A 17,726-nucleotide genomic window follows, 5' to 3' on the forward strand; every position below is an offset into this window, starting at 1 on the left:
TAAACAGAGGACTGCCCTTCAATGTACGCCCCAAAAAATAATTTGATATTAGGCCTATATCTCACGCAGGACTACGTGTGGAAAAAACATTCAAGGGAAATAAATGTATGAAAAATATTTGTATTGATAAATTCAATTAAAATCAATAAAATAAACCAGTAACATTGTAGCAACACAAAATATCAAACACAAGAGAAATGTACGATAGAGGGGACATGCACGGCTCGATTTGTTTGTCTAAAAGGAGATCATTATACACATACATATATTGCATAAAATATTATTTTTCTACAAATTGAAAGACGAAAGGACGCGAAAAAATTTAACTTATTTTTTCGAAACCCTCAAAGCCCAAATCAACTGTTTTAAAGGACGGTTCTTCATATTTCCACCCAGGTCTTACTAAAAATGCCACAAGATGCTTTGGATGCACTGCGACAATTGCAAAAAGTATTTATCTTTTTTTTTGGAAATTATTAAAAAAAAAATACAAAAAGACGGGGAGTTTAAATTTTTTTTTTTTTTCAAGGCTCGAGTTTTACCCACCTTGGAAAAGCGCATTGAGCAGAGCTAACTGAAAAAAACAAACCTATCCTTTGACGACAAACCCGTGTGCGCGGGTCGACCTTTGACCTGACCACGAGAACGTGTTTTTACCAAAGAAGAAAAAAAAGGTCAGCGAGAACACGTCCAGAGGGAAACTGATTTGCATTGCACGCGCTGAGTAGCCATCGATATATTGAACTATACTTTGCTGTATCCCAGTGCTGTGGAATCCTTCCTGAAGCCAAACCAGTTTGCCGGGTCCACTGGCTCCTTGTACAGCGTGGAGTTCACCATCTCCTCCGGCGCCAGGTTGGTCATATTAGCGAGGGGCTGGAGAGTCGGAAAATGCAGAGGAGAAAAAACAGTCAACATCCCAAACGGTTGCACTAAGTCACAACAGAGGAGGGGAGGTCTGCGTCATACGGCAAGATACGCACTTCCACCAGAGACGTAACTATTTTTTAAGCGCTGCCACGAGTTGCTTTTTTTTTTCTTTTTCTCCCGCATTCCGGACAACATCCTTCGCATTCGGGCCTTCACGCAGAGGCGGGGAACATGCTGCCACCATCAACAGCTCAGACTTTTTCTCTGTTCTGTTATTACCGGGGAGCAAGTTTACGTTTTTGTTACTACCCGGAAGGCAGTCATGTGCAGGTCAAATGAGCTGAAATGAGTTTTAATGCGACAGTGAATAGAAATATGCATATGCTGTGGTTATGATGGTCTAGTGAAACAGTGTATCATTAGAAATATGGGATATGATTATGAGAGATCGCCAGTCCATGTCCATATATGGTCGATGACGTCACGGCAACCCCAAACCGGAACCCAACTTGTGCTCCCCAATAATAATAAAAACACGTACGTGCTCGCTGACTCAATAAAATACATATATACACACATACATAATGCATGTCAACATAAAATTATATGTTTGCTTTGCCTCTGCTATTGGAACTGTGGCTTGATGGTGTGAAGTAGCTGTTGTGGGCGTATTATAGCGATACGGTGGTGTGATTCTGGGATGGGTCGGGGGAGACGCCCCCTGAAGGCCCTGGCTCTGAAATGCCCGGTCCGCTGCTGGCTTACACCATCTGAGATCCTGTCAACTTTCTGCCGGAACAAATGTTCCCTCGCCAGGTCACAAACTTGTGCACAATTTTGGGGCAACCTTTACGTCCCACTACATTTAGCCTGATTCCCGGGAGGTGGTCCTCAGACACCTCCTAAATATGGGCCCGGATCTGTAGAAGCCTTGTCTACGCTCGAACAACTGCGCAGCATGGAAAAGCTAAGCAATAGAAGGGAGTCTTGTAAACAACCTGATAACCATTAGTCTGGCTATAATTAGCAGGTATGAGCCGCAGCGGGCCGTTAACAGCACCGCAGGTTCCATCCAACCATGTGTGTGTGTTAACGGCACTCAGCGAGGCAGCTGCAGGGAACAACTGCGATGTTGTTGAAAAGCAACCACAGACGGCAAACAGATCGCACGCGCCCGAACGCCAGCCGCTTTTAAGAACAGATTTCCGTATGTTTCGAGAGAGAGAGAGAGAGAGAGAGAGACGGCCCAGCCTCACCAGGCTGCAGTTGCTGGAGTACTCCGCCGGGTTGACGACGCTGAGCTGGTACAGCATCTTGCAGACAATGATGACACACACCCAGATGGTGGACAGACAGGACGCCATGGGCCTGAAGCGCTCATAGGGCATCGCCAGCGACCACAAGATGACCAGGACCAGGTTCATTATGGAGGGCTGGGAGGCCGGGGGCGGAGGGAGGGAGGGTCGGGGAGACGAAGAGTAAACGGGGAGGACATCAATTGCTGGGCGTCAAAACATAATCGTGGTGAAATTATGCAACATAGCCGTATGTCATTAAGCAAGACGCTGACTCCCTCGCCGGCTTTTACCTCTCCCAGCGCCACCCATACAGTATAGAGGGCCACCATCTTGACGATGTGGAGCTCCAGCAGTCTCCAGAAGAACACCTGAGCCTGGGTGAGAATGTCGGAGAACCGCCTGCAGAGAACCAGCAGCCTGTCCATCACGAGACCCCATTTGCTGGGCATCAACCCTACAGAGAGAGAGAGAGAGAGAGAGAGAGAGAGAGAGAGAGAGCGGTAGTAGAGGAGGGAAGAGGAGTAGTAGAGGTAGAGGAGGTGACACAACAGAAGAGTTTCGTCTTGACTGGAGAAAAAAAGAGGAATAACTTAGGACATTAAAGAGTTGAACACATCGGCTGAGGAATTTATTCAAATGTCGTTGATCCGGGGCCTTAAAATAAATACAGCGCGGTATTTCGACAACCTCACAGCCTGATGATTGAAACGGACGGACGGCACCGGCTTTTTCACAAAGGGATTCGACTGGAAGGAATAATGCATACAGCATCATTTCAACACAAATTCATCCTTAATATATACATTTGCATTGTGCGCACTCATTACAAATGCAGACAATATTTACCAACAGCATTCTAAAAAATATTTATGATCTAATCCCTCTGTGTGTCATGACCATAATGAGGGAATTCTTAGATAGCATAGCACTTTATTAACCCCAAGGGGGAATTCAGGAATTATAATGATAAATATGGATATATACTATTTTTATGAGATGACGGGTTATTACATATTGTATCATATATTGTGTTGCACTATATTGTTTGGGGAAGACGTACAAAAGGTTGAGGATCACTTTAAGCTTGAGAATTTATAACCATGACATGGCCAATAACTAGGTTGTAACTTAGTTATAACCTAATAACTAATTTTACAAGTTTTGTACGAGTTTAATATCTAAAGTAAAAACCTAAAACGGAGTGTGACATTTCGGAATGCTTTGCATCTCGAGCGGAAACGGCCACGGAGTTGACCCTTTCAACCTGGGCCTTGAGACAACAGCGCTACAACAGTAACCCTTGTTGTTTTTTCATCAGAGTCCAAAATGGAAAATCGGAACACGCAAGTGTAAAGAAACCTGTTTTCTTTTCTACCTTGATCCTCCGACTGGTTGTCCCCCGTATCGGTCTCTCCGCCTTCCCCTTCCAAGCCAGCTTCCACGCTGTCAGCGCGGTCAGCGCCGTCGGGCTTCAGACTTTTCCTGTGGGAAAAGGTTTCGTTTTTCCACAAAAGATACCGTGCCCAAAAAATAGATTTTGCCTCGGTGTGCGGCGACATTACCTCTGCGCGGGCGTCACATGCTCCAGATCGGTGATTCTCATAAAAGGCTTGTGGACGGCACCGGGTTCTTCACAAAGGGATTCGACTGGAAGGAATAATGCATACAGCATCATTTCAACACAAATTAATCCTTAATATATACATTCGCATTGTGCGCACTCATTACAAATGCAGACAATATTTACCAACGGCATTCTAAAAAATATTTATGATCTAATCCCTCTGTGTGTCATGACCATAATGAGGGAATTCTAAGATAGCATAGCACTTTATTAACCCGAAGGGGGAATTCAGGAATTATAATGATAAATATGGATATATACTATTTTTATGACATGATGGGTTATTACATATTACACAAGCTTTGCATCTCGAGCGGAAACAGCCAAGGAGTTGACCCTTTCAACCTGGGCCTTGAGACAACAGCGCTACAACAGTAACCCAAAACGGAAAATCGGAACACGCAAGTGTAAAGAAACCTGTTTTCTTTTCTACCTTGATCCTCCGACTGGTTGTCCCCCGTATCGGTCTCTCCGCCTTCCCCTTCCAAGCCAGCTTCCACGCTGTCAGCGCGGTCAGCGCCGTCGGGCCTCGGACTTTTCCTGCGGGAAAAGGTTTTGTTTTTCAACAAAAGATACCGTGCCCAAAAAAATTGATTTTGCCTCGATGTGCGGCGACGTTACCTGTGCGCGGGCGTCACATGCTCCAGATCGGTGATTCTCATAAAAGGCTTGTGGAAGTAGTGCAGCTGCAGTATGCACGCCAGCAGGAAGAAGCCGGGGATCAGAATGCTGGTGAACAGCTCGGACAGAGCGAAGGTCTCCAGGCCGATGTCTCCCAACCTGGGCGGGGTGTGCGGGCGAGGGGGAGAGTTTTACACCCTGACACAGGTCCAGGCCATATCCAAAATATTAATAGCGGTTTTTCTTTTTCCCACAGATGACAGGGGCCTTGATCCTGACGGATGCCGGGCATGCAAACTATGAAGACCTACACTGTTTTTTCATTTTTTTCCGCAAGAGAGAGAGAGACTATTCAAACCAAGGAGAATAAAACAAGCTGTATCTTTCAGCGGCGTGCCTCCCTTTCCAATGAAGGACATGAATCATTCAATTCAGTAATTAATAATATCCATGAAATAAAACTTTATACCTAAGTCTGTCTCCCTCGCCCTCATTAGTGAGGGTGTGTTTATACATTTTGTAGAAAAAATAAATAGTATTTGAATAAATGTAAAACAAACAAAAACAAAAATATAAAAATTTTAAAAAGCCCCCGAGCCGGACTTGAGGCGGATCGTAAGATGCGCTAAACGCCTGGTTGTGGACGTACTGCTCCTCGGTGAAGCCAGTGAAGTTCCTCCAGTAGCCGGGGAAGTCTTCAAACTGGTACGTGTAGATGGAGATCAGCACCAGCATGGTATAGGCCACGACAAGCCACCAGAACACCTTGAGCAGCCTTCGCCACAGAGAGTAGTACACCTGGTGGAATACGTTAAAAAAGTTATTATTTTATTTTTTTAACCAAACATGCCCCTCACTACTTATTGTTTACTTAAATACCACTCCAGGATTGACACAATGCGTGTTGGTTGGTGTGCGGGTGTGAATACAGTACTGTACACCGTGGGGGTTCTGACCTGATAGAGGCATAAGCAGAGCAGGAACAGCAGCATGTACACTATTTTGTACCCGACCAGCTTGCCGGCGAAGGAAACCATGATGAACATCCCTCCACACACGTAGATCCAGTACTTGGCGTAGCAGCTCATCACCACACCTCCCAGCACCTTCAGCACCGACGCATCATCACCACCGCACTGTTCTGGGGGCGGGCGGGGGTTGGGGGGGTTCAGTATGCAGTCAAACAGTATGAGCACTGGGATGACATACTACATCTATTGAAGTGTTGCAGTAGGTAGTAGTAGTAATAGTAAAAGTTCCTGTGCAGTGTCGCCGTCAACCTGCAACCTGCAGAGAGGAAGTGGTCTGGCTGTACATACACACATACAGCAGCGCCTGTGTGGGAGGCCATTGTTCTTTTCACTCACAGAATTCGAGAATTCTCGGCAGTGGATGACATCGTGACATTTTGGGCGTGACGATGGTAAAATCCAAGACTTTGCATCATCCAATGCGTTATACTGTGCAGGGCGTGGCTCTGGGGGGTCTTTCGCATGGGGCAAGGTCTAGACTCCATGAGTGTGTATTGGTTGCTTCGTGCCTGGTCTAGACGGGAGGGAGGCAATGCTGCGTTCCATGGGAACTCGGAAAATTGTCATTCGGCTCAATGCAAGGGACGTCGCGTTTTACCGGAACTCGAAAAACCATAATTTGTGACTAACGCGACTAACCTGAACCCCATGCATTGCTGCCTGCAGCTATATGTTGATGTCCACCCGCAGGGCTAAAAGTATCTGGAACATGACAATCGCAGTACGCACAGACATGGTTGAAGTATCTAGAACATGACAACCGCAGTATGCACAGACATGGTTGAGGCCGCGTTAGAACCAGGACATTTCAGACGTCTTGTCGTTCGAGTTTGGTACAATATGTATGTACATTTAAAGAGGAAATTACTGAAAAGCAGTAGAAGAACGTTGGGGCAATTTTCTTCGATTCGGTATCGGGCCGCTTTGTGACATCATCATCCGAAGTAAGAGGTAGGTAGATGTACCTACCGTGATAAGTAGTATATAGTATGTAGTATGTATTATGTAGTACATAGTATGTAGTATGCAGTATGTAGTATGCAGTATGTAATATGTAGTATGTAGTATGTAATGCGTAGTATGTAGTATGCAGTATGTAATATGTAGTATGTAGTATGTAGTATGCAGTATGCAATATGTAGTATGTAGTATGCAGTATGTCATATGTAGTATGTAGTACGTAGTATTCAGTATGCAATATTTAGTATGTAGTATGCAGTATGTAATATGTAGTATGTAATATGTAGTATGTAGTATGTAGTATGCAGTATTTTATATGTAGTATGTAATATGTAGTATGTAGTATGCAGTATGCAATATGTAGTATGCAGTATGCAGTATGTCATATGTAGTATGTAGTACGTAGTATGCAGTATGCAATATTTAGTATGTAGTATGCAGTATGTAATATGTAGTATGTAATATGTAGTATGTAGGATGCAGTATGCAATATGTAGTATGCAGTATGCAGTATGTCATATGTAGTATGTAGTACGTAGTATGCAGTATGAAATATTTAGTATGTAGTATGTAGTATGTAATATGTAGTATGTAGTATGTAGTATGTAGTATGTAATATGTAGTATGTAATATGTAGTATGTAATATTTAGTATGTAGTATGTAATATGTAGTATGTAGTATGTAGTATGTAATATGTAGTATGTAATATGTAGTATGTAGTATGTAGTATGTAGTATGTAATATGTAGTATGTAGTATGTAGTATGTAATATGTAATATGTAGTATGTAGTATGTAGTATGTAATATGTAGTATGTAGTATGTAATATGTAGTATGTAGTATGTAGTATGTAGTATGTAATATGTAATATGTAGTATGTAGTATGTAGTATGTAGTATGTAATATGTAGTATGTAGTATGTAGTATGTAATATGTAGTATGTAGTATGTAATATGTAGTATGTAGTATGTAGTATGTAATATGTAGTATGTAGTATGTAGTATGTAATATGTAGTATGTAGTATGTAGTATGTAGTATGTAATATGTAATATGTAGTATGTAGTATGTAGTATGAAGTATGTAATATGTAGTATGTAGTATGTAGTATGTAGTATGTAATATGTAATATGTAGTATGTAGTATGTAGTATGTAGTATGTAGTATGTAATATGTAGTATGTAGTATGTAGTATGTAGTATGTAATATGTAGTATGTAGTATGTAGTATGTAATATGTAGTATGTAGTATGTAGTATGTAGTATGTAGTATGTAGTATGTAATATGTAGTATGTAGTATGTAGTATGTAGTATGTAATATGTAGTATGTAGTATGTAGTATGTAGTATGTAGTATGTAATATGTAGTATGTAGTATGTAGTATGTAGTATGTAGTATGTAATATGTAGTATGTAGTATGTAGTATGTAATATGTAGTATGTAGTATGTAGTATGTAATATGTAGTATGTAGTATGTAGTATGTAGTATGTAGTATGTAGTATGCCATTTCAGATGCAGGGACTGATTCAGGTGAGTTTCACTGCACACACTCATTGAGCTGCACAGTAAATCAGTGAATTCATCTCCGATGTGAGTAAAAAAAACAACAACTGTTAAACCGTAAACTGTATCCATGCAAGAAAAGAGAGAAAAGCCGAACCTGCGGTGGTGACCTCCTGAAGCGGAGCAGCGCTCTTCTTTTTCCGACTGAAATTCTCTTTGACCGACTGCCTGAGCAGCAGCCAGAACGTCAGGGTGAAGAGCAGCTGAGGGCAGAGAAGCAAACAGGGGAGCTGATCTCACAGCGCACGGAGGAATCCAGCCCAATTCGATCGGACGGCGACGACGTTCATCGACAATTAAACTGTTCGTAGCACATCCTGGCTGAACACGTTACGATTGACACACGTAGTGCTGGCCACCAGCGGGGCCACGTTTTGACTCACTCTTTGCACCTGCAGAAATAAGTTGTTTCCAATCAAATGTGATTTACTGGTATTGAAAAAATGCAGGAAAAAAAAGACCTGTGTTTTTGAAAAGAAGATGAAACGTGTTTTATATATATATATATATATATATATATATATATATATATATATATACATATTAGATATGTCATGAAATATATCTAATATATATATGTGTGTATATATATATATATATATATATATATATACACACATATATATATTAGATATATTTCATGACATTTTTTTCACTGGGGTGGGGGACTGGAGAGGCTGACCCTGCGCTCCACCTTCCTCCTCGAAGGTGTCAGACTACACAGCTCGTTTCATCCTTCAAGAAAAGCTGGCAAATCACATTCGTTAGTAAAGACTGAAACAAAAAGCTGACAGTTCACCTGTTGGTTTGCGCATGTGATCCGTGGAAACCAAAGCGTTTTGTTATTTTTCAATTTGTTTGTTTGTGTTTTGGCTTATTTCCAAAACCGGCAAACTCTTGACTTTCTGGACTTTCTGTTTAGTAAGACCTTCCCGGTCGTTCCCAGACTCGACTTTTGTCTTACATGGGACTTCGTGTTCATTCATACTTGGTCGGAAGTATTCTTTTGAGACTCTCATTAAAGCAACGAAAGAAATTTGGTCCGACATTATAGAATTCTTGACAAACCGGTATGATGCTCAGTATAATTTGCCTCGGCGCCCGCTCACCATAGCTCCCAGTCTGAGGCAAGGGTAGGGAGCCCTGTCCAGCCCCAGCTGCCTGAGACTCATGGTTCCCACGGCGGTGGGCAGCTCGGGCTGGAGCTCCATGGCCCAGACGTACTGCAGACAGCACAGAGCCAGGCCGTAGAGCAGGATGAACGGAGAGCACAGCGTGGCAACGTGGCGTCTGGAGGAAAAGGGAACGGATAAATAACACATAATATATAATATATAATCGTCAAAAATTGGCCTTTGTGGTACCTGATGCGCAGGATCCATATCAGACAAGCCGACAGCAGCAGCACAAACGTGAGCCAGCTGTGGTAAGTGATGCTCCACACCTGAGGACCAGGTCAAAAGAGGCAGCTTTCAGTACTATAGTCAAAAAAACAAAAGTTACTTCCTGTCCTTCCCACTCACCATATTCAACCCCCACTTATTCAACATATACTCCTTATAATCATTTAATGAGGCCTGGGTTGAAGAATTCTGATCCTAACTTATATCTGGACATTACAGTGGTCCTTAAAGCATTTGTTTTCTTTTTATAATCCACTGCAATCTGAGGCCTGCAATTCAACCAGACATTTACGCTTCCTGGGAAAATGAGCCTGTGTTGCTGATGTGCAGTATGTCCTGAGAAATACTGTGCAAAAAACTGTACAAAAACAATGATGTGCAAGAGATATACTGTGCTAAATAAATACTATACAAAATAAATACTTCGCAAAATAAATACTGTACAAAATAAATACTGTACAAAATGAATAATGTGCAAAGGAAATACTGTACAAAGTAAATACTGTACCAAAGAAATAATGTGCAAAATAAATACTGTACAATATAAAAACTGTATAAAAGAAATACTGTGCAAAAATAATGTGCAAAATGAATAATGTGAAAAAGTTCAACAGGCACTGAACAGGTCGAGCCAGTGAAACTGGGATTTGAATTGAAGAATGAATCAAACAAGTGCTTGAATCAGAGGTTATGACTCCGGTGTTTATCATCGCTGCTGATATTAATGTGCAGTATTACATAACTAATAAGGACGCATTCAACGGTGGCATGCATTACGAACGCTCACTGTAGGACGTAATACAGCTGCACAGGAAGGGATGCCGTTAATGCGTTAGGAATTGTCATAGTGACAGACTAGTTATTTATTAGTTATCATTAAGATGTTTTGCTTAAATATAACTCAGCTGGAAGGGGAATTGACCCTAATTTTACAGAAGCTAAGCTCGTTCTTTCCCTCTTGCATGGAGCGAACACAGCAGTAAATGCACATTAGTAAAGCGATACCATCATGGCGATGAGAGCGCAGACATAGCTCTGCTGCATGACCACTCGACCCATCAGGAAGAACGGACTTTCAACGTTTTTATCACTGGGAACCTCGTGGATGTCTGGAAAAACAAACGGACAAAAGAAAAACTTTTAAGGACATTTTTCCCTTTTTATACTGTATATCCTTTTTTTTTTCTGTGATCCTGGCAAACAAAAGCAGGGATGCAAGGATAAATGACTACAGCAGAGTGCAATCTAAAAGAAACGCTCAGAGTTCTACAGCCTGGTAAAATTGAGCAAGAGCAGCTCTTTGCATCTTAGCCACTGATCACGAATCGTGTCAAGTGCAATCCTTTCTTCTTCTGGACTTTTGGGGTCACAAATATAGGAGGTTGATGGCATTGGTCAGCTGTACAAAGAAGCCCGGTGAGAAAGGAGGAAAGATAATATGTTATTTTTATCATATATATATATATATATATATATATATATATATATATATATATATATGTGTGTGTGTATATATGGTATATATAGTGCATTCAGAAACTGTTTAGATCTTGTTACGTTACAGCCTCACTCTAAAATTGGTAAATATGACTTTTTTTTCCCCCTGTCAATTGAAACAAAATGACCCACGATCTTCCGACACATTTATTTCTATTTTGCACATTTATCAAAAATAAAAACCTCAAACAAGAGTAAGGCTGTAATGCAACACACTGTGGAAAGAGTGAAGGGGTCTGACTACAGTTTTATTATCTACTGCATATCTGTATCTGATCTATCACTGTATCCACTCATTCACTCTTTATCGCATCTGAAAGGGTGTTATTCTCATGTGAAATAGTCCCTCTCTCCTCTGCGGTGCCTCCTTGTCACCGTCACTTCGATCCGAACACATTTAAATATTAATAGATATATCTTAAATCCATGGTTGGGCGTGCATGTTCCATCTTATGTGAAAATACTAAATGGCGCCGGGCAGTGTCCATAAAATCCGCCGCCATTTGAACGTTCACCAATCCTTCTGAAATACTATGTCAGTGTGCTACATTCCATTGCCTCGCAGCCATCTCCCTTCCATGCACATGAGGTGACAGCTGAGCAGTTGATGCCGTTGATAAATATTACAAAAAAAAAAAATGAAATGGAAAATGTGAGATGTAGTCTTGGCTATGGGTCCTACTTAGATCTGGCTGGTGTACACCGCTAGACGTCCCTTCTGGACTGGCATTCTCTGACTGTCCTGTTGACAGGAGCATGAGCTACACACACAAACACACACACACACACACACACACACACACACACACACACACACACACACACACACACACACACACAGTTAATTATTAGAATAACTTTGTATTAGAATAACTTTAGTCTTATTTCATTCAAAATTCAAAGAGATCAAAGTTCTGCATCATGATGTTTACCTGTGTTTCGTCCTCATAGTCGTGCCTCTGGGAATTCCAGGACCTCAACTCCACCTTTTCTGCGCCCGGCTCCTCGTCTTTCTCCCACACCTCATCCTCCTCCACCTGACACACGCAAAACTTCACTTCAGATAACAAACAAAACACATTGGGGTTGTTTTTTTCTTTTACATTGAATGAACTCATGGAACTTTTTTATTTTGGTAGTCGTCGAAAGTCGGAGGTTGAAAATGTGTTTCCTGTCCTGAGAGAGAACAAACCATGTGAAAATTCCAAGTCTGGTGATAACATTACATTACATAACCCCATATGCATCTTCCTGAATTTAAATATTTAAATGAAGGATATAAGCTGTAACCAGTTGCCAGCGATTAACAGAAAAAGTTCATAATCATATTTTACACTACAATTCTAACTCACTGTAAAAATCAATAAAATCAATACAAGCTTGCACAATGTTGCTACAGAGGTGTACTGTTTCGGTTTCCTTTATTGGGTTTTTGTTAACTTTTAGTTTTCTATGTTATATTTAATGGTTATCATGAGATTTAGTTATAATGTATTTTGTATACTTGAATAATCCCTCTGGGGTAAATTGGTTAATTAAACCGTATTTCCTCCAATAGTGACAGGGGTCTTTTTTGACTTCAGCTGCAGAGGGTACCAGGCCTTTATTGGAAGCAGGCTTATATTAGAGGCAGACTGTTCTATCTAATTACCTCTGTATGTAAGTATGTTTGATCATATTTTAGTATGAATCTTAAATTAAACTTCCATCTGGGTGCCGTGCCATGCCATGCTGTATGGTGAAAAAAAAGAGAGCTGGTAGCTCCCCTAAAAGTCACACTTGTGGTGTTAGGCGGCAGGGGAATTACAATTTTCCGAGTTTGCCTTGAACTCACCACTTCCCGCTTGGAGTGCTGGAGAGTGAGGGCGCTCAGAGTGGGGCATTTGGAAACGGAGTAAATGAAATACATCTACTATAAAACACTGTTTTTATTTGCTTTGTTTGGTAGCGGGGCTCTGGAACAGTGCCGCAGCCTCAGTTTTTCCCCGGGTCTGTATTTGAGGCTTTTATTTGTTTGTGTAGACCACGCCCCCGGCATTTATTAGAGGCCCAGGATATATAGTATTTTCCTTTCTCTTCCTTTTTTTAAATTCAAATTTTTTCACCTTTTGTAGGTTACATTTTTTGGTTTATTGTTAGGTTTATTTTATTCTTTAGGCTACTGTTTATAGGAATTTTTCCCATCACAAGTAAATTCCTGGGTGTGTTGAATATTGTAATTTTTTCTTATTTTTAGTTTGTTTTATTGTTTTGCTTTTATTGCTTTTATTTAACTCTTAGGTTTACACTTATGGTTTACCGTTTATCAGTGGGCTATTGTGACGGAGAATTTTATATATTCTTTTTTATTGTTAAACTTAGGTTTATTATTTATTTAATGTAGTGTACTTAAGTGACGGAGTGAAAAAGCAGACAACTATTTCAACCCTTACTCAAAATTGAAATTACTGATTTTTTTCCCCATCATCTTGTTAATCTCTAGTCGGAATCACTGCGGTCATGGAAACCGTCTTCTCGGGCTCCGCACTGACACGAACAAAATGTCATTTCCTAAACAGTTGTTAAAAAGAAATTCAACGTTGTGCTGTGGCTTCAGTGTCAGTAAGAAAAGGAAAAAGAAAGTGTGAAAATGAAACTACACCCATAAACACATACCTTGTTGTGTTTCCTCTGGCCGCCTGACTTCAGAACGGTCACAATTGTGATGTAGAGGAGCAGCAATATGCCCGGGTTGACATAGACCGGCCAATCGTAATTCAGGTTGAGGACGAGATCAGAGGAAGCCGAGCAATTTCCCGGTTTGATGATGTCTTTCAGACCAAACAGCCTGCGAGGCAGAGAACGCTTCCGTCAGTCAAGAGGTTGAGATGGACTCTCACGCAAGAACAAGGTCAAATCATTTCATTTAATTATATATTTTTTAAAAAGGATGCTGTGAATGATTTTAATTGTTGGTGCATTATGGGTTGTGCTAAAGAACTGGTCATTAATTTTTAACCAAAATTCATATTTTCCACCAAAATTCAAAATCCCCCTGACTGCCCACCGTGTACTGTTCATTCCTTTGATATATGGATATTTTTTGGGATTAAAGTAGATTATTTTTCCCCTTATTCTCTCTTTAGCGCAGCCTTTGAGATTTACCACGAGAATCCGATGGCTCATTGTGCTATTATGGGCATGTGGCAAATAAACGATTACTTTTTAAAAAACTTATAAAGCTTTAAACTTAGGTTGTGTTGGTTGTTCGGACACAGTGATCCAGATGCTCACATGCAGGGGTCAGCTAAATACGGCAAGATGATAGCATGAGTTTGGCCAAGATTAACAGAACCCAATTCATCGTTTCACAATGCAACATAATAACCTTGAATTTATTCAATATGCTCATAATAACCTTGAATTTATTTATTCTTATTTTATCTGTAGATTCATCCTATTCTGTTTAAATGTCTAATTAATTGTCTTGTATTAGTTGTCGTTGGTTATGTATAACTACCAAAACAAAAAGTTGTTTGAAAAAATTGTGTTTTTCTTTTTTTTTTTTACAGAATCATGAGCAAAATTATTAATATTAAAATTCGATGTGGACAAATCCAAAGTGAACTGGTTCTGAAACCGCTAATAATGCAAACTGCAAATCAGAGTCATGTTGTTGTTGTTGGATGAACCTCAAAAGGAATTTAACCTCGAGGAAGAAAGAAGGATTATTTAGTCGTGTGTTGGTGGAGTGTGTGTTTTGGCACCAGCTCTTGCCGTGCTGGGCTTAAGGCCTCGTCCATGCGTACAAACGTGTGTAAACACGACATTTTTCCCCGACTCGCTTTAAAAATCAAAAAAACTCTGCCCGCGCGAGAACGCAAAAGCGATTTTAAAACGATGACATCCGGGCCAGCAGGGGGCGATGACATCCCAGGGAAGTAGCTGTGGAACATGAGGAGCGTGCGTGGTTCACGGAGGACCTGCTTCCCCCAGTCTCACCTCGCCCACAGGCTGTGTGGAGGGAACAGAGCCTGCGCCAGCTGACTCTGGTAGAGATACAGACACACCATGTGGCCCGCCGTGAAGAACCCCACCATCACGCACAGCGCGTTGAAACCCAGGTGGCTGATGGGAAGGTGACACGCCCACCACGTGGATATGCCGATGAACACCACAAAGTAAACGGCGGAGAACGCTGAGGGGAGCGTGATGCCTGGTGGGAAGGGAGGCGGACAGACAGACAGACAGACAGACAGACAGACAAAGGATTATGTACAGAGATAAATAAGAGGGCAGATCATATATTTCTCATGATCAGGATATTTCTTATTTCATACTAATATTCTCTTTCATATAAATATCGTTTAAATATATAAATATATATATATTATATATTTATATATTATTTATAGATATTATACATATTATATGTATATTAATATTGTGCATTTGATAAGATCAATGTGAACAGAGCAAGTCAAACAGGGCTGTTTTAGGATTTTAACATTAAAGGAGTGATAAGCTGTTCTTCATCCGGGGCCTCGTGTTGGTTGGTTCCTCTCTGCTCAAGATCGTCTCCCTCCTTTCACTCCTCGTGCAGGAACCATCTCCACAAACAACGTTCCATTTCCCCCGATACTGACTCAGAAGCAAATGAAGCATCTTAACACACTCCACTGACTGCTATCACTTGAATAGATTTAACAGACAGATTCCACTTTAGGACGGTAAGTCGCAGTAGAGAGGGAAGGACTCTCTGTGGATGAGTGTGTCTCCCTAAAGGAGTGTGTCTCCGTGAAGGAGTGTGTCTCCGTGGAGGAGTGTGTCTCCGTGGAGGAGTGCGTCTTGGTAAAGGAGTGCGAAAGGAGTGCGTCTTGGTAAAGGAGTGCGAAAGGAGTGCGTCTCCGTGAAGGAGTGCGTCTCCGTGAAGGAGTGCGTCTCCGTGGAGGAGTGCGTCTCCTTGGAGGAGTGCGTCTACGTGAAGGAGTGCGTCTACGTGAAGGAGTGCGTCTCCTTGGAGGAGTGCGTCTCCTTGAAGGAGTGCGTCTCCGTGGAGGAGTGCGTCTCCTTGGAGGAGTGTGTCTCCGTGGAGGAGTGCGTCTCCTTGGAGGAGTGCGTCTCCTTGGAGGAGTGCGTCTACGTGGAGGAGTGCATCTCCTTGGAGGAGTGCCTCTACGTGGAGGAGTGCGTCTACGTGAAGGAGTGCGTCTCCGTGAAGGAGTACATCTCAGTGGAGGAGTGCGTCTCCGTGAAGGAATGCGTCTCGGTGGAGGAGTGCGTCTCCGTGGAGGATTGTGTCTCCATGGAGGAGTGCGTCTCCGTGAAGGAGTACGTCTACGTGAAGGAGTGCGTCTCCGTGGAGGAGTGCGTCTCCGTGAAGGAGTACATCTCCGTGGAGGAGTGCGTCTCCGTGAAGGAGTGTGTCTCCGTGGAGGAGTGCGTCTTGGTAAAGGAGTGCGAAAGGAGTGCGTCTCCGTGAAGGAGTGCGTCTCCGTGGAGGAGTGCATCTCCTTGGAGGAGTGCGTCTACGTGGAGGAGTGCGTCTACGTGAAGGAGTGCGTCTCCTTTGAGGAGTGCGTCTCCTTGAAGGAGTGCGTCTCCGTGGAGGAGTGCGTCTCCTTGGAGGAGTGCGTCTACGTGGAGGAGTGCGTCTCCTTGGAGGAGTGTGTCTCCGTGGAGGAGTGCGTCTCCTTGGAGGAGTGCGTCTACGTGGAGGAGTGCATCTCCTTGGAGGAGTGCCTCTACGTGGAGGAGTGCGTCTACGTGAAGGAGTGCGTCTCCGTGAAGGAGTACATCTCCGTGGAGGAGTGCGTCTCCGTGAAGGAATGCGTCTCGGTGGAGGAGTGCGTCTCCGTGGAGGAGTGTGTCTCCATGGAGGAGTGCGTCTCCGTGAAGGAGTACGTCTACGTGAAGGAGTGCGTCTCCGTGGAGGAGTGCGTCTCCGTGAAGGAGTACATCTCCGTGGAGGAGTGCGTCTCCGTGAAGGAGTACATCTCCGTGGAGGAGTTTGTCTCCGAGAAGGAGTGCGTCTACGTGAAGGAGTGTGTCTCCTTGGAGGAGTGCGTCTACGTGAAGGATTACGTCTCCGTGGAGGATTACGTCTCCGTGGAGGAGTGCGTCTACGTGAAGGAGTGCGTCTCCGTGGAGCATTGCGTCTCCGTGGAGGATTACGTCTCCGTGGAGGATTACGTCTACGTGGAGGAGTGCGTCTCCGTGGAGCATTGCGTCTCCGTGGAGGATTACGTCTACGTGGAGGAGTGCGTCTCTGTGGAGGAATGTGTCTCTGCAAAGGAGTGTGTCTCTGTAAAGGAGTGTGTCTCCGTGAAGGAGTGTGTCTCTGAACGCTCCCGTCGTACCTGCTAAAGCCAACAGGCTGATCGCCAGGACTCTCCCCAGGTCCCGCAGAACTTTGTGCGCTTTGGCTTTGAGACGCTCCGCCAGCTGCTTGGCTCTGGTCACGGTGAAAACCTCCTCGATGGGGTTTCTGGACGAGGACATCCCGTCGTCCTCAATCTCCAGCGTCTCTTCCTCCTCCTCCTCCTCCTCTTCCTCCTCCTCGTCTTCTTCCTCCTCCTCCTCCTCCGCCTCCTCTTCATCTTTCACGTCGTGATCCTCTCCATCTCGGTCATCTTGGATATCAGTCAGTCCGTCTTCTATCTGAGTTGAGCAGGGAGGATACAGATCAACTTCAGGGACAGAACGCAACCAAAAAATATGGATCCGGCAGAGGATGGGAGGAATATCAGGATTGCAATCTCCTCATGAAAAAGGAGTGAGCGTGCAAATACGTTTTTGTCTATTTTCCTGTTGACTTAACATCACTATCTCATTCAAATATTTGATTACAATTAAGTGCAAAGAATGAATGCTCCCAATAC

At 42.8% G+C, this 17,726-nt stretch overlaps 1 protein-coding gene across 1 annotated transcript in view; it reads right to left on the reverse strand.

Moving 5' to 3' along the window:
- The window catches only part of piezo1 (piezo type mechanosensitive ion channel component 1 (Er blood group)), a gene marked incomplete at its 5' end in the record, with an annotated part of 84,405 nt that overhangs the window by 34,713 nt on the left and 31,966 nt on the right, over positions 1-17,726 (reverse strand). The window contains 18 exons of the mRNA XM_080016354.1: positions 751-876; positions 2,127-2,303; positions 2,459-2,622; positions 3,544-3,650; positions 3,731-3,815; positions 4,226-4,332; positions 4,414-4,572; positions 5,063-5,211; positions 5,370-5,554; positions 8,064-8,169; positions 9,076-9,256; positions 9,331-9,410; positions 10,375-10,478; positions 11,549-11,627; positions 11,799-11,903; positions 13,522-13,693; positions 14,848-15,061; positions 17,205-17,462. Coding sequence (XP_079872480.1) covers positions 751-876; positions 2,127-2,303; positions 2,459-2,622; positions 3,544-3,650; positions 3,731-3,815; positions 4,226-4,332; positions 4,414-4,572; positions 5,063-5,211; positions 5,370-5,554; positions 8,064-8,169; positions 9,076-9,256; positions 9,331-9,410; positions 10,375-10,478; positions 11,549-11,627; positions 11,799-11,903; positions 13,522-13,693; positions 14,848-15,061; positions 17,205-17,462 — 2,558 coding nt within the window. The remainder of the gene's footprint in view (positions 1-750; positions 877-2,126; positions 2,304-2,458; positions 2,623-3,543; positions 3,651-3,730; positions 3,816-4,225; positions 4,333-4,413; positions 4,573-5,062; positions 5,212-5,369; positions 5,555-8,063; positions 8,170-9,075; positions 9,257-9,330; positions 9,411-10,374; positions 10,479-11,548; positions 11,628-11,798; positions 11,904-13,521; positions 13,694-14,847; positions 15,062-17,204; positions 17,463-17,726) is intronic.

The sequence above is a fragment of the Zeus faber genome (assembly GCF_960531495.2).
Source record: "Zeus faber genome assembly, chromosome: 16".
NCBI lineage: Eukaryota > Metazoa > Chordata > Actinopteri > Zeiformes > Zeidae > Zeus > Zeus faber.